This window comes from Lynx rufus, unplaced genomic scaffold (assembly GCF_022079265.1).
Source record: "Lynx rufus isolate CCGP_SWC_20201006 ecotype Redwood Valley unplaced genomic scaffold, mLynRuf1.p SCAF_8, whole genome shotgun sequence".
Lineage (NCBI taxonomy): Eukaryota > Metazoa > Chordata > Mammalia > Carnivora > Felidae > Lynx > Lynx rufus.
The window spans coordinates 28,624,944-28,640,955 of NW_025814896.1; the positions used below are offsets into that span (position 1 = coordinate 28,624,944).

The 16,012-nt window shown below is 46.7% G+C and overlaps 2 protein-coding genes across 4 annotated transcripts in view; both read right to left on the minus strand.

Annotated features, from left to right (window-relative positions):
* Positions 1-1,315: 1,315 nt before the first annotated feature.
* On the minus strand, positions 1,316-9,796 carry LOC124503800 (signal-regulatory protein beta-1-like). 2 transcript variants are annotated; one of them, XM_047069077.1, is made up of 5 exons: positions 8,725-9,796; positions 8,195-8,332; positions 4,272-4,619; positions 2,003-2,353; positions 1,316-1,608 (listed from the first exon to the last, which is right to left on the minus strand). In XM_047069077.1, the coding sequence occupies exons 2-5, from the start codon at positions 8,265-8,267 to the stop codon at positions 1,523-1,525; spliced, it is 858 nt and encodes a 285-aa protein (XP_046925033.1). In that variant the 5' UTR covers positions 8,268-8,332; positions 8,725-9,796; the 3' UTR covers positions 1,316-1,522. The 2 variants fall into 2 exon arrangements, with proteins under 2 accessions (XP_046925033.1, XP_046925032.1); XM_047069076.1 differs by having other exon boundaries at positions 8,195-9,796.
* A 318-nt stretch (positions 9,797-10,114) lies between these two features.
* The window catches only part of LOC124503136 (signal-regulatory protein beta-1-like), a 29,633-nt gene continuing 23,735 nt past the window's right edge, over positions 10,115-16,012 (minus strand). The window contains exons 5-7 of one of the 2 annotated variants that reach the window (XR_006960119.1): positions 14,700-14,808; positions 12,376-14,176; positions 10,115-12,161 (exon numbers count right to left, since the gene is read on the minus strand). Coding sequence is in view for 1 of the 2 variants with exons in the window: in XM_047067970.1 (XP_046923926.1) it covers positions 14,173-14,176; positions 14,700-14,808 (113 nt within the window). In the remaining variant the exon portion in view is untranslated. Of the gene's footprint in view, positions 14,177-14,699; positions 14,809-16,012 lie in introns of both variants that reach the window. The other variant, XM_047067970.1, reaches the window with a different exon arrangement.

Here is a 16,012-nt window from a genome sequence, read left to right on the forward strand (position 1 = left end):
TTGGGGACTTCCTAGTCTGCTCATCTTGCTGATGTCACTACTTTAAATGATTAAAAACAATTTCTTTTCACCAAATTTTTTTTTTCTGGGAGTAGAGGCACAGAGCTCCTCACACTGTCATACCACTCACACAGGACTATTTCTGTTTTAAACCCCGAAGTTTGTGACAGTTAGTTATAACAACTACAGCAAACTTATACTCAGCTCAGTATTTCAAAACTGTATGTATACATGCTTTTTATTTATTATGTAGAAATGGTATAAATTAATACATTTCTGACTCTGGCTTTTAACAGGGAGCTTGAACTCATTCACAGTATTTTTTTGGTAAATTATCTTTATGCACATCCACACCCCCACTCTAACTCAAGTCTTCTTATTAGGAAGAAGATAAAGTCATAAACCCAAGGATTATGGGAGTAAGAGATCAGAGTTCTGTTAACCGTTGTGACTTTAGGCAAGCCCAATCTCTGGGTCTCAACTTCTTAATATGTTACATGACGGGTTTGGACCTTGGTGGGGACACACATCGTCTGTTGGACATTCATTTCATTGGGTTGGGTTGATGGATTCCCTACCTAGCACCTTCTTTCCTTTGTAATAATGGGTAAGTGGAAGGCACAGGAAAGGCAATTTCAAATGATTCTCTGGGATTCATTTGTGGAAGCTGGGAAGAAGAAGCTCTCTTCCCATCCTGGCCGCTGAGATGACATAATGAATGTCAACATTTATCCCTTATCCCTTCCGTTATACAGATACTTATCCCTTATCCCTTCCGTTATACAGATAAGGCCTGTGTGCATCAGGAGAGACAAAGCCAGGCAGAGATGAATAGAGATGAGAGAATTTAAAAGAATAAGATTCTTGGTGGCCCTGAGTCCTTAGTCCTAAAGCTCTGCCTTGGATGCCGGGAGGAACCTAGAATCCTTCTCAGCTACTGGATCACTTTAAACCAATATTTTGGGTTCTTATTTCTTGTAAGGAAAGGCTCTTCACTAATAGGTAAAGTGAAGAGAGAGAGCCGAGACCAACCTCACCTCTTTCTCCTACTCTCTGTACCCCTGATTCCTCTGGAGCCCCAGTTTTCACATAAGTACAAAAAGGACAATCCCTCTTCTATTCAAGTTGCTATGTAGGTGAAGGCAGTAGTATGGGAAAGGTAGATCCTTGATATATAGTAGATGCCCCCAAAATAGTAGTATTGTAGTATCACCAATATAACCATTTCTCAGGCTGGGTATTACTCAGAGTTCAGAGATTATCACAAAATAGAAAAATAAAATTAAAAAGTAAGGCTTTAGGAACAGAAAAAAACCATGATTTGAAATCGTACTTTAGTGCTCTGTGGACGTGGGAACTTTATCACCTGGCATCCCTTAGGACGGTGCTAACTTTCAGCAAACTGGATTAACAAGGAGATGTTTTCTCTCCCATAACTGGAGGTCCAGAAGTGGGGTTGGAACCAGGAACAACATGGCGGTGCAATGTCATCAACCCACATTCTTTATATCTTTGCACTTCTCTAGAGCAGATTTTTCCTCAACTTGGTTCCCCTCATGGTCATAAGATGTCTCTCAGGAGCACCTGGGGCAATATGACTGCTTGTTCCTAGCCAACAAGAAAGAGAATTGCATTAGTTTCCCAGATTTCTCTGCAAGCCTATTCTTTTCTCTTAGGGACACAAACTGGCTTAAGACAGTCTCATATTTGAGTTAATCACTGGTAGGGAGTCATGAAATTACCCTTAACTGGTTTAGTCTAGGCTATTGGGGGTGGGTTGAATATTGGGATGTCAACCAAAATGTCCTTCATCACTCAATTGACCTTTCTGAATCCGTTTCTTCTCCTGTAAAACACTTAATTCACAAGTTGCTGAGAGAATGACAGAAGAATGTATATTGCACCTTCAATAATATTTAGCATAATCTAGTTGTTCGATGAGTAGAGGACTTGGTTAACTGAGATAGCAGCCCATAACAGGGGAAGGAAGAGACAAACTTACTAGTCACAAACACCTCAGTGCCTGGACCTGACTGGAACTCCAGGTCAGGTTTCCCCTCCTTGAACTTCACGCAGTAGTAGGTGCCGGTGTCTGCAAGAGAGATTTCACTGATGTGGATGGAAAAGTCTGTGTTGCCAGCTTTGGTGGTGCGTCCAATTTCTTTTACTCTGGGAAAGATGCCTCCTTTGAAATTGTAGATTAATTCCCGGTGTGGCCCAGTTCCCTTGAACCATAAGACAGGTCCTTTGGGGAACGAATCTGGTACCCTGCAACTCAAGGTGACTGTGTCTCCGGTCGATACAGTCTGTGTCATCTCAGCTTGTTGCACCTGGAATAGCTCATGTGAGGCTCCTGCAAAGAAACTCAAGATCATTTCTTACTTCCCATGCTCTGACCTAGAGAGGATGGGAGAGAACTTGGATCCAGATCATGGTCGGACCTCATTCATTAATTAGTTCTTTTAATGCCACATGGGAGCACGCACACGCTGAGTTTAGAGGGGCCTCTGCAAGTGGTGGAAGCTCCTGACCTCACCGACTGAGGGGGGGTCAGTGCAGGGGATCAGATGTGTCACCTCCCCAGTTCCACGTCTCAGCCCCTAATCAAGGTAAGAAGACAGGGAGGAAGAGGGCTGGGATTATGAATTGGTAGTGTTCATGGAGAGAGACTAGTCCCTCCCCCATCTAAATGCCAAAGATCACTCAGTACATTTGGAGATGGGTCCAAGTACTCTCTGCCCACCTCATACTTACAGTGAGTTTGGGATTGACCTTCATCTCTTTTCTGAAGGGTGAGCAGCCACGGAATTTGTGGAGATATTAGTGCTGACGGGTATGGAGAAAGGGGAAGTCGAGAGAGAGTAAACCTAAAGAATTGGGGGGGCATTTAGGATTACTATATGTGCATGCAGGCAGGGTGTGGTTCCTCTGCTTATCTCTCAAGATAGAAAAGAGAGACAGTTTCCTCTTCCCAACAAAAGAGAGTAGAGCCTCAAGGGACCTTGTCAATTTTGAAGGGTCCACGACTGACCCCTGACACCCACTGCCACCAACATCCCTACCACATGCTGTGTCAGGTCCTGGTAATATCTCTCCTTTCAGGTTGGCAAACCATCAACGTCACTGATGGGGTGAGGTGCAGGTTAGAGAGACAAGGGAACTCCTGGCTGGGGAGGCTGGGAGAGAATGGCAGGTAGGCTGCCTACACTCACATTTTCTAGCTTGAGGGAAATGTGTAAATGTTCCATGGCCAGTTGGATGGCCTAGAACGTGGGTGGACTTGAGGAGAACATGACTGGGGAAGACTGGTTTTCCTAGCAGAACAGATGGATACCCTAATCTCACTGTATTTAATGGAATTAACTCAGAGAGTAGGAAGAAGCAGGAAACACTGCTTGTCCTCAGAGAATCAGAGAACAGCAGAGCTGAGGGTAGCCCAGGGCAGACCAGGGAAGGATCAAGTGTGAGGAGAGTGAGTCAACCCCGTCAGGACAGCTTTTCCAAACAAGACCTGGGAGTGGGTGACACACAAGGACACTCCGATTGGTCCCTAGGTTCCCCAGAAGCCATAGTAGGAGACCACACTCACTCATGGACTTCCTGTGTGGGGAATGAAGTCCCTGACTGCATTGTGGTGGTTGCTCAGGAACCTTCCACCAGGCCCCAGTGACATTCCAGTTAGAAATGGGCAAGTGGAATTGTGCAGGCTTGTAGAGGTTCTGCCTGGCTGTGGCAGAACCTTTGTTTTGGCTCAGGAGATATTAGGCTTGGGGCAAACTTCAACTGGGTTGAGATTCCATCCAAATCCGGAAGCTAATATGTGGCTGCAACTGTCTGGGACTGATGCTTAGAGTCAGGATATAGGCCACAAGAGACACAATGCATATTCTTGAGCTCAAGTTTGTCCCTAAACCTCTGAAAGGGCACTCAGACTTCTAGGCCCATTTTACCAAGTTTTTGGACGATGAGGTACACACATGTAGTTGCATTTTACCTACTGAACATCTTTTTATTTTGGAGTATCTCTGTGTTCGGGTTTTAGTGGTTGGGTCATCAGAGAAGGACCTGGTCTGTAACAAGGCTTGATTCAATAGTGGGCTCAGGGTCCCAGACTAACAGAAGAGCCATGTATAGAATCCCAGCCTGCAGGGTTGTTTGTGGATGAAGGGACACAGTACCCAGTGTGTTGTGATGATTTGGTACATGTTTCAGATTTTGGAGAATTTAGTTTTACAAACCAAGGGGATGGAAATCGTCAGACCTGTACTCACCATTCACAGACACATAGGTGCCTGAACCAGATACATACGCCATGTCAGGATGCCCTATTGTTAACTTCACACAGTAATAGGTGCCCGTGTCCTTGGGTGACACATCACTGATGCGGATGGAATAGTCTGTTTGATTGACCTCTGTGTTTTCCACTTGGTTTACTCGGGGGAAGTGGCTGCCATTGAAACTGTAGATTAATTGTTGTTCTGGCCCATTCTTCCTGAACCACAAGACAGGCCCTGCTGGGGAGTGAGCAGACACGTTGCAGGCCAGTGTTAAGATGTCTCCAGCTCTGACTGACACTGAACTCTCAGGCTGGTTCACCTGGAACTCTTTACCTGCAGTTCCTGGAAAGAAACTTTGCATCATTTCTCGTGTTCTTTGTCTTGGCCCAAGATGTTCTGAGTGTCTGGTTCTAGGTCAAGGTGGAGTCTCATTACACACTCTTTCAGCTGGCACCAAAGTATGACAATTACAAATTGGGTTGCCATATGGGATGAGGGGAAGGGGACCATTGCACAGAAAGGGGGCAGGTACCTTCTTTTCTGCATCACGATATGAGGATGCGCTGGAGCATAGTAGGCTCTAATAAACAAGGGAACTTGCTGAAAAGCAAATGACCCAAACTTAGTGGTTTAAGAAAATACATACGGTTTCATAGCTCATGTGATCCAGGAGTTGAAGCGCAGCTTAGCTTATCTGTCATGCCCAGAGGGAAGAGGGTGTGAAGTCACAGGGAGAATGCCGTGTACCCTCTGAGGACCATCTGAGGCTACCAGAGGTTAGGAGTGAGACCGGGAACAGATTCCACCTCATAGTTTATAGCAGCTTTATTTATAATTGCCAAGCTTGAAAGCAACCAGGATGACCTTCAGTAGTTGAATGGATAAGGAAATTGTGGTACATCCAGACAGTGGAATATCATCCAGTGCTATAGAAAGAAATGAGCTTTCAAGCAAGCCCTGAAAAGATGTGAAAGGACCTTGAAAGCTTATCATTAATGCAAGAAAAGCCTACATACTACACGATTCCATCTGTATGACATTCTGGAAAAGGCCAAACTATAGAGACTGTAAATACATCAGTGATTGTCAGGGGTTAGGGTGGAAAGAGGTAAATAGAGCACAGAGGGTTTTTAAGGTAGCAAAACTATTCCGTAAAATACTACAAAGGCGGATCTCACTATACATTTGTCCAAACCCATAGACTATACAATACTAAGAGTGAACCATAATGTGTGCTATGGTCTTTGGGTGTTAATGACATTAGTGTAGGTTCATTGTTTGTAATATACGCACCAGTCTGGTGGAGGATATTGATAATGGGGGAGGCTGTGATGTGTGGGGGCAGGGAATAGTAAGGGAAATCTCTGCCCCTTCTCCTCCATTTTGGTGTGAACTTAAAACTGCTTTAAAATACAAACCCTGTTTATAAATGAAAGTCATTTCCATATCAAAGATCATCTAGATTTTCTTCTAGGATATCTTCTAGGAATTTTATAGTTTTGTGTTTTACATTATTTTTATGAAGCCTGTTAGGTCTGTGTCTAGAATTTTTTTTTTTTTTTTTGCACGTGGATGTGCAGATCTCCAATTGTTATAGCAACATTTGTTGAAAAGATTATCTTTGCTCCTTTCCAACAGATCATTTGGCTGTATTTATGTGAGTCTATTTCTGGACTTCCTATTCTATTGCATTGATTTGTGTGTCTATTCTCTCACCAATGCCACTGTTTCTATTACTGGAACTTTCTAGTACGTCTTGTAGTCGAATGGTGTCAGTCCTCTGACTTGTTCTTCTCCAACGTTGAGTTGGCTATTCTGGATCTTTAACCTCTCCATATACACTTCAGAGTCAGTTTGTCAATATATGTACTTTGCTGGTATTTTGATTGGAATTGCATTTTTCCATAGATCAAATTGGGAAGAACTGACATCTTGGCAATATTGAGTCTTCCTATCCATGAACATGGAATGTATCTCTATTTTTTCTTGATTGCTTTGTTCAGTTCTCTAGCTTTCTTTATATAGATCTTGTGTGTGTATATATATATTTTAATTTTTTTAGTGTTTATTTTTGAAGGAGAGACAGACAGAGCATGAGTGGGGGAGGGGCAGAGAGAGAGGGAGACACAGAGTCTGAAGCAGGCTCCAGGCTGTGGGCTGTCAGCACAGAACCTGAGGTGGGACCCGAACTCACAAGCTGTGAGATCATGACCTGAGCCGAAGTCAGATGCCCAACCGACTGAGCCACCCAGACGCCCCTAGATCTTGTATATATTATATGAAATTTATACCTAAGTATTTCTCTTTTTTTGGGTGCTAATATAAATGGTCACGTGTGTTTTTAGTCTATGGAAATACACTGATTTTTGTGCGTTGATCTCGTTTCCTTGTTGAACTTGCTTATTATCCTGAGTTTTTTGTTGTTTTATTTATTTTTTTTTAGGAGATCCTTTTGGGATTTTCTATGTAGGCAATCATGTCATCTGTAAACAAGGAGGTTTTATTCTTTCCTTTTCAATTTACACTCTTTTCCTTTCCCTTCCTTCTCTTCCCTTCCTTCCTTCTTGTCCCTCTTTCTGCTACAGCTTCCAGGACTATTTTGAACAAGAGTTGTGAGAATGGACACCCTTGCCTCAGTCCTTGTCTTAGGAAATACATATAGTGTCTTTCACCATTAAGTATAATGATAACTGTGGGACTTTTTGTAGATGTTCTTTATCACATAGAGGAAGTTCCCTGCTATTTATGGTTTGCCGAGAGGTTTCATCATGAACGGATTTTGGATTTGTCAAATGCTTCTTCTGCATCAAGTGATGCCGCTATGCAGTTTTTCTCCCTTAACGCTTTGATCTGATGGATTACAATGACTGATTTTCAAAAGTTGAAACAGCTTTGCATGCCTCGAATAAATCCTACTTACGCATGGCATATAACTTTGCACATTGTGAAATTCTATATGCCGACACTTTGTTGAGGATTCTTGCCTTTAGATTCGTGAGGGATATTGGTCTGTAGTTTTCTATTTTATGTAAAGTCTATCTGGTTTTGCTATCAAGATAATAATAACCTCATCAAATGAGTAGGGAAGTGTTTCCTCCTCTTCTTTTTTCTGGAAGACGTTGTACAAAATTGGTGTTAATTTCTCTTGAGATGTTTGCTGACATTCTCCAGTGGGCCCGGGTGTCTCCTATACGTTACTCTCAGCTATCCAAGCTTTCTTCCTCTTCCTTAGACTCAGATAATGGTTTTGGCTTCCTCTTTCATCTGATGTGAACCCCTAAGGCCATGTGCTCTGGCACTGGGACTGAAACCTCTGCTAAGATGAACCAATGGCCTTGGGGAAGAGACTCCATATGCTTGCTTGGCTTTTTCAGCAAGCAGAGGAGACCTGCCCAGTCCTGTTGTTGACGCTGCAATGTTCACCTTCCATCAGTGACCCAGACAGACCTCTAGTGACCACTTCTGGCTAAATTCCATGAGCACACACACCTCTGCAAATTTTTAAAGGTGATCATCTTTGGATGGAAGCACCGTGCTTTCTTTCCTTGCTTTATACTTTCATGTTTTCCAACACGTTTTTTTTTTTTTTTCCATTGAGAGGTAGCATCTGTGTAGGGGTGATAAGTGTAAAACTCAGGTTCTCTGATCCTAGGGGCTAAGGGATGAGAACTCTCAGGTATGCTGTGCTGAGCCCTGTGACCGTTGGGGGGGTGTATCCATTACCTGAACAAAAGGGTGTGGAACAGAGATGACCACTGGGAGATGTTGTGAGCTGGGAGCCATTCCAGTCTAGTTCTATAAATTCTGGCTGGGACAGAAAAACCTTCCCCCAAGAAATTCTAGGGTGATAGGTGAGGAGAACACAGTAAACAGGCATAGGGGAGCCCCCCAGAAAACACACCTGAGGCCCCCCTCACCTGTGAATCCCAGAAGCAGAGTCAGCAGCAGGGATGGCAGAGTTGGGCAGTGTAGGGAGGAAAGGACAGGCATCGTCGTGGCCCCTGGAGCCTTCTCTGTCTTGAGTGTTGTCCTGGAGAGGTCCGGGACTCTGTGCTCTGAGGAGAGAAGACACTCCCTGCTTCCATGATGTCAGAGGAAGGGGATTGTGATGAGAGGAAAGACCATGGGACTGTAACACTTTTTAGATGATCAGCTTAACAGACAAGGCGGCTGTAAGCTGAGAAGTTGCTGCTGGAAATGCTTGGGGTTCCCAGAGTTAAGGGCCTGACACCCACAGGCTTGTGCTCATTCCTGAGCCTCGTCCCATCTGAGGTTCTCGCCAACCTGCCCACCTGCCAGTTTACAGATCCCAGAGATACGGTGTGGGAAAGAGGTTAGAGTTTTGGAGATTGTGAAGATGTGTGCTTTAGAAGATGGAGGGAGTCACAAGGGAGATGGGCTGGGGTGATACTCTGCAAGAGGGAAAGCAACACACCTAGACACATACCTGGGCAGTGGAGGGCTGTCCTGCTGTCTGTGTTGGGTCTTGGGCCGGCTCTGGAGGAAAGGAGTGGAGGGACACAAGAAACACTCTCAGAAAGAGAGAGGACCCAGCACGTTTACTTCCTTCTCTCTCACTACTGGATTGCGCTCTACCCAAGCACACAGGTTGTCTCCAGGGACTCTCAGCCCACGCTCCGCCGTTGACCCTTTAATGTCCAGGAATCTGTAGTCACATGCTGGCGGCTAGGGCTATTTCACTACTGCTTCCTTGGGAGCCCCACCTCCTCTTCGGGATCAACAGGATGTTAAGGCCAAGAGAGGTGTTAGAACAAGAGGAGAGTGCAGAGCGGGCTGAACGTCCTGTACGAGATGACAAGACTCCCCCTCCCTTTGTGATGTCACCTCTGCATCATCTTGTTCTGGAAAGATGAATTCCATGCTGGGAGGCCATCCACGGTTCCTGCTGAGGGATTAATGGGATCTTTCCTTCAGTCTCCAGCCTCTTACCCTTTTGTTCACCTCTGGTAGACTTCATACTTTACAGCAGACTCTAAACTCTTCAGAGATGTGGATTTTTAGTGCCTTGAGGGTCAAGAGCAGTGGATTTGCAACCAGATGCAGTCAAGCTCCTAATCCTGAATCCACTTCTTGGTGGCTCAACCTATACATCCTTTGACGTTGAAATTTTCATTTGTAGAGCTCAAGTATTCAAAACTGAGTTCGTAGTCCCAACTCGGGTGTTCTCTTATCCCCTTCCATCCTGTTCGGTACGTGGCACATCCTCTACCCATTTGGTCAAACCAGAAAGGGACCCATGTTCTACACCCTCACTTGTCCACTCTTGTCTGCCTGCTACAGGCCCTGTTTTACCTCCTAAATACCTGTTGAATCTATTTCTCCATGTCCATCATCATCTCTTGCCTGAATGAAAAATCTCCCCACCACTTACATCTTTCCAGTGTCCCCCAAGGGCATGCAAGAGGCAGAGATCAAGTTGAAGACAAGATGTTGAGATTTTTTTTTTAATGTTTATTTATTTTTAAGAGAGAGAGACAGAGACAGAGACAGAGCACAAGGGGGCCCAGGTGCAGAGAGAGAGGGAGACATAGAATCCGAAGCAGGCTCCAGGCTCTGAGGTGTCAGCACAGGTGGGGTTCGAACTCACGCACCGTGAGATGGTGACCTGAGCCGAAGTCGGACGCCCAGCTGACTGAGCCACTCAGGTGCCCCTTGGGATTTTTTTTTTAATGGACTTCAGTTTTGAAATTTGGAGAAACTTGTGACAATCATACAGCGTTTCCAGGCACAGCTGCCCACCGTTTCCCCCTTATTCACTTCTCACAGTAGTGTGGTGGATCCGTTAAAATTAATGAACCAATATTGGTACATTGTTATTAAAGAAAGTCCATAGTTTATTTAGATTTTGCCTTAGCTTGGGCCGCTATAAGAAAACGCCATAAACTGGATGCCTTGAATAACAGGAAATTATTTCTCACAATTCTGGAGGCTGGAAGTTGAGATCAGGGTGCTAGGATATTATGCTGTGATTAGAACACTCTTTCCGTTTGTAGAACACTCTTTCCATTTGTAGAGTGCCCACTACTTGTATTCTCACAGGGTGCACCCAGGGAGCTGTCCATCTGGTATTTTTCATAAGGGCACTGATCTCATTCATGAGGACTCTACACTCAGGACCTAATTAACTTTTCAAAGACCCACCTCTGTATCCAATCGCACTGGGGATTAAATGTCAACACGTGAACTTTGGAGACACACAGACATTCAGTCCAGAGGAGATTTCCTTAGTTTTTAACCATGTATCCATGCAGCATCCCACATTACACTGTCTTGTCATGTCTTTTTAGGCTCCTCTTAGCTGGGACAGCCTCTTAGACTTTGCTTGTTCATGATGGTCTGACAGTTTTTAGGAGCGCCGCTCGGGTATGTTGTGGAATGTCCCTCTTTGCCATTTGTCCGATACTTTTCTCATAATCAGCCAGGGGTGATAGGTTTGGGGAGGAAGGTCACAGAGGAAAAATGCCATTTTCATCACATTACATCCAGGGTGCACAGTGTCACCAATGGTGTATGACTGTTGGGGAGATCGTGATCACCTGACTGAACTCTGTCAACTGTCTCCACTGTAGTTACTTTTTCCTCCTTCCATTCTGTCCTCTTTGGAAGGGAGTCACCACAAGCAGCCCACACTTCAGGAATGGGGAGTTAGTCTTTCTCACCCTAGAGTGAAGTATCTTTGTAAATTATCTGGGACTTTTCTGCCCAGGACATGTTTTCTTTCCCTCCATTTATTAATGTGTTCGGTTATTTGTTTATAGCAATATGGACTCATTGATATTTATTTTACATTGGCCTTATCAGTCGTAGTCTATTGAGGCAGCTATAGCAAAATATCCCAGCCTGGGTGGCTGAACAAAAGAAACATCTCGCTCGCACTTGTGGAGGCTGGAGTCTGAGATCAGGGGGCCAGCATGGTTGGGAGAGGGACCGCTATAGAATTTCTCATTGTGGCCTCACAGGGAAGAAGGGTCTCGGGAGCTCTGGGGCAGGGCGGGGGGGGGGGAGGCGGGCGTCTCTTTTATAAGACTGATCCCATTCATGAGGGTGGAACACTCATGACCTACTCACTTCCAAGAGGCCCCCCCCACCTTCTAACACCATCACGTGGACCAGAGGGATTCTAACACGCGAATTTTCTGGGGACACCAACATTCAGGCCACACCGGAACCAGGCACCACTTTACTTATTTTTCGCTCAGACTCTTGCAGCTTTGGCCCCTGGGGGCTCTTCCGGGTGGTTCCTGTGCTTTACTGTTTTGTTTCCTGAAAATCCGCTCGCTTGCCTCCTGGAGGATGTTATGATATAATGTTAAAACACAAAGAAGACAGAGCAGCGTTTAACAGAATGGTTTTGGATACGTGCACCAGCTGATTAAATAAAGAACAATTTCATTTTAAAATCTGACATCTAGTAGAAAGTGAGGTCCTCCGTGAAGCAGTTGCTAGTTTATTTATTTTGTAATGTGATGGTTTAAGATGTGGCGGTCGTTGTTCTGGGAACTGAGGACACAGAGGCCCTTCTCTGTCAGAGTCGACGTCCTCCTTGCGGAAGAGACGAACACACGGAGGCAGTTCTCGCTTCGTATGGTGTTGATGTGCACAAATGTCAGCCAGTCCTTTGACACACGCTTCCAGTTTTATTTACCCCAGGGAATTTACCACGAACAATTGCATGAAGTATAAACGTTCCCGCTGGGTCTTCTTTAGCCACAGGTCCCTACGTAACTAACAGATGCACATTACGATAAGTCAGCATCACGTCTTTCAAAGCCCACAGGGGTTGATCACTGTGACTCTGTCACTCGGTTTACCACAGCAGCAGAGCAGGTGGTCGTGTTGTCTCCTGGTCTCCCGGCGATGAACCTGGGTGACATCGTGCAAAAGTGAGTGATGGCAAAAAGGGAATGGGCCCAAGGCAGACAGTGCAATGGAGAAATGAGAGGGTTGGAGGGGAAGTTCAAACTCAATGGGAGTGGGGTTCATGAAGGCACAGAGACCTTCATGGGAATGCGGCCCGGGATACTGTTCCCAAGCATCCAGATATGCAGCCAGAGGAGGAGAGTGAGGATAAACTTACCACGTCGCTGACGAAAGTGGGGGAGGAAGGTAGGGTGACAATGTCCCAGACGAAGTGATGCCAGCAAATATTCACATTAATGTTGTAAAGATTTCACAGCATCGGAAGTGCCAAGGGTGGAGTGTTGGAAGCTGATCCCAAGTGAGAAAGGAGGGAGATAATCCAGACGCTTGCTCTATATGGGGAACTGTGCCGTCAGAGGAAGGCAAGCCCTCTGCAAACTACTCTTGATAAGTCTTTGCAAACAAATAAAACTCTTCCCTTTTCAACGTTTCTAATATTTCAAAAGCCCGTATACCAGGTGAATAATAGTTTCACTGTTTTTTTATGTCCCGATACATTCCTAACTGACAGTTGGTGGGCTTCCGATGTGTTGAAAAAAGTTTTTCAAGGACACAGAAAATTGTTATGCTTCCCAGTGATTATTGAGATCCCTTTGCGTGGTTTCAGCTGCGCCGTCATTGCTTGGGTCCTGCATCACCGTGCAGAGCGAGCACTGCCTTGTTTATCGTGTCAGCTGATCTTAAGTTCTAGGGAAACAGCTCAGTTTGGGTATGAGCTGTGAAAACACAGAGTGAGAGTGGAATTGATATTTTGCATGGGGTGGCTTTTGGAAGGTGCTTCTCGTAAAGGGACATATCAGCAGAGCTTGAAAGGGGGAGAGACTGAGCCTTGCACGGAAGGGAGACAATTTGACCTCCATTTCCATAGGATCACTGTGGCGGAACCCGGAGAGTCTGTTAGGCACGTGGCAATAGCCCAGGAAGGGATGCTGGTGGCCGGGACCAGGGGGCAGCCCTGGAGCGAGCAGTGTGCAGGTGCTGGGTGGAGCTCCCTGGTGGGCGGGAGGAGGCTTGCCCTCGCTCCTGAGAGCTTTCCAGGAATTTTGCAAGCTAGTTGTTCCACTGTTGGCAGCTTGAAATTGGCCACGTTGGGAGTGTAGATGCCACAGAAGTGGACAAGCACTACAAATCAGGCTTCTTTTTCTTTCTGAGCATGGATTGTTGAACATTTACCATGTCACCACTGGACATAGCATTATGAAGGCAGAATTGAACATGGGGTATAAAGAAGGAAACCAGGGAAGGGTCCAGGTTTCTGGACTGCCAGCACCTATACACGAGCGGGGGGATCAGGAAAGATGAAGCTGAACGGGGAGCTGGTGTCCCCGTCACAGGGAGAGGAAGGAAACTTCTCTCTACTTTGAGTAGAAGCACATGTAGGCAAAGGGGAAGGAGAATCATTTCTCTTCTTCCACCCAGGATGGGATTCATTTGCATTCAGGAGGCATTGGAGAACCTCACTGAGGCTGGCGAGTCCGGGGGTTGGGAGGAATGGCCCACGAGAGCACGGCCTTGAGTGTGTACTTAATGGCCACGGTCCCCAGGAAATGGATGAGAGATAGCCTGGTACACGTACACGTGACTTGTTTCTCACATTCTAGGAAGATACCCGTCTGTCAGTTTCCAGAGCACGTTCCCATGGCCCCTGCTCAGGACCAGGTATGAAGACCAGCTCTGGGGGCATCAAGGACTGGGAGAGGAGCAGCAGGAACTGTGGGCAGGTGGGTCTCTGGGGAAGCAGGCATCTGGGGCAGGGTTGTGGAAGCTTCTAGTTGTTCCTTGTCTTAGGCTGGGCCCCTCAGGGAAGGAAGGAGGCAGCAGAGACCGAGGATGGCATGTAGCAGGGGAGGAAGGAAGGAGCCGTGGACCCATGTTCACATTTCATTATCTGCTCATCATTCCAGAAATGTTCTCCACGTGTCTCCTATGTCCTCGGTGCTATTTTCCTCCTGGGTCACCTGTAGTAAGAGGACAGGTGGTCCCTGACATGGACTGTGCCTCCTCAGGCTTCTTCCCTAAGTCCTGATCCCCCTTCCCCATCCTCTCCAGTCTGTCCCACGGAGGGTCAGAGCGGGAGCCGTCGTCAGAGCGGCCAGCGGGCACCCGTCAACATTCCACAGCATTCCTGTGGACTCCTAGTGCCCAAATACTCGAGAGATGCTCTCCAAGGGATCATCCCACCCAGGTGGCCCTCATGCAGCCTCTCTGCCCACTTCCTTACCAGAAGCCCTAGGACTCTGTGCATATCTTTTGACAGCCCTTGACCCCCTTCCCCCACTTCCTGCAGGACCCCACACACTTTCTGGGAGTTGGGAACCTCCCAGAGGGATCCCTGAGGCTCCAGAGGGTATGAAGGGAGGTGCGTCACCTGCTCTTTATTCCAGGTGGGCGCTGACCCTGTGTGACCTGTGGGCTGCCCCTTCCACTGACTTGGCTCCTTCTGGGACTGACCTGGCCCTGTCCTCCTTGCCCATAACTCACCAGTCAATCCGTTGCTTCCTGTGGACATAGATGGCAGAGACAGAGATGAGCAGCAGCAGCTTGGGGCCCAAGGAGAGAGCCACCAGGAGTGGAGTGGACAGTTCTCGATCTGGAAATGAAGGGACAGGAGGCAGCATCAGAGAGGGATCCAGGAGTCCACTCCCAGGGGCCTCGACTTACTCCATCTGAGGAGACCTGGTCCCATCAACGCTCTGAAGCTCATGAATTTCCCCTGGGAGAAGCTCGAGGCAGAATTCAGAATAAGAAGTACCTCATCACGCTCACCCCCTCTCAGGCTACCGGGTGTCCTTCCTGAGGGAAGGGGTGGAGACAAAGAGAACTCAACAACACGCAAGTGAGCTTTACTGACTTGTCCCCACACCCAATGGGGCAGGTCTGATGCTCTCTTTCTGAGAAGGGAACAGGCTCATAGTTTACAGAGGGTCATCGGATGAGTGGGAAATCATTCACTGCTGTCCCGTAGGATGGATCTGCGAACTTGTCTTTGGACCAGGACGCATTCAACCTTTCAGGGTCATAGAAACGAATATCAGCCCAGCCTCGAGTACAGTGAGGACAGTGTCATGGTGACCGAGGTGCAAGTCTGCCCAGCTTGTTCCACACTCAGGTCTCGATGTTCTCACGTGCTGAGGGAGCTCTCAGAGTGCCCTGACCTCACGAGACCTGCTGGCTGGACAACACCTGAGGGAGGCAAGGAAACTCTCAGGAGGGCTTTCAAACACCATCCAGCCCACCTGGACCCCAGTGCCAGCATCAGGTAGGATATCTTTCTGTTGGACGTAGATCATTGTATCTGGATGCATAGCTGCAGATTCTTTGCCTTTTTATAATGACTGGTTTTGCTCTTAGATTTGCATCAAGAAATTCAAGTTAAGGGGAGCCAGGGTAGCTCAGTTGGTTAAGCATGTGACTTCTGCTCAGGTTATGATCTCATGGTTTGTGGGTTTGATCCCTGCGTCGGGCTCTGTGCTGACAGCTCAGAGCCTGGAGCTTGCTTCGGATTCTGTGTCTCCCTCTCTCTCTGCCTCTCCCTCACTTGTGCACGCGCGCTCTCTCTCTCTCTCTGTCTCTCTCTCTCAACAATAAATATTAAAGGATAAAAAAAATTCAAATGAGTTTTTGAAATATATGGGATAATCTTAGAGGTAGGAGCAGTGACCCATCATTTTTACTCCTGGTGTGTTGGGGGATGGCAGGTCCCAGCTGGGTGGCCTTCTGCACTTATACTCAGTTGAAACAGGTGCATTGCCCATGTTTGCACCTGCTTCTAGAGGGCAGCCTGCAGCAGAGGC

Excerpts from the sequence above, each read along its gene's own strand:
- LOC124503800 (XM_047069077.1), bottom strand. The coding sequence starts at position 8,267 with ATGCCTGTCCTTTCCTCCCTACACTGCCCAACTCTGCCATCCCTGCTG. Across the intron at positions 2,354-4,271 it reads CACCTATGTGTCTGTGAATG|GAGCCTCACATGAGCTATTC; the intron begins GTGAGTACAGGT and ends GTTTCTTTGCAG. Across the intron at positions 1,609-2,002 it reads CACTGAGGTGTTTGTGACTA|GAACAAGCAGTCATATTGCC; the intron begins GTAAGTTTGTCT and ends CTTGTTGGCTAG.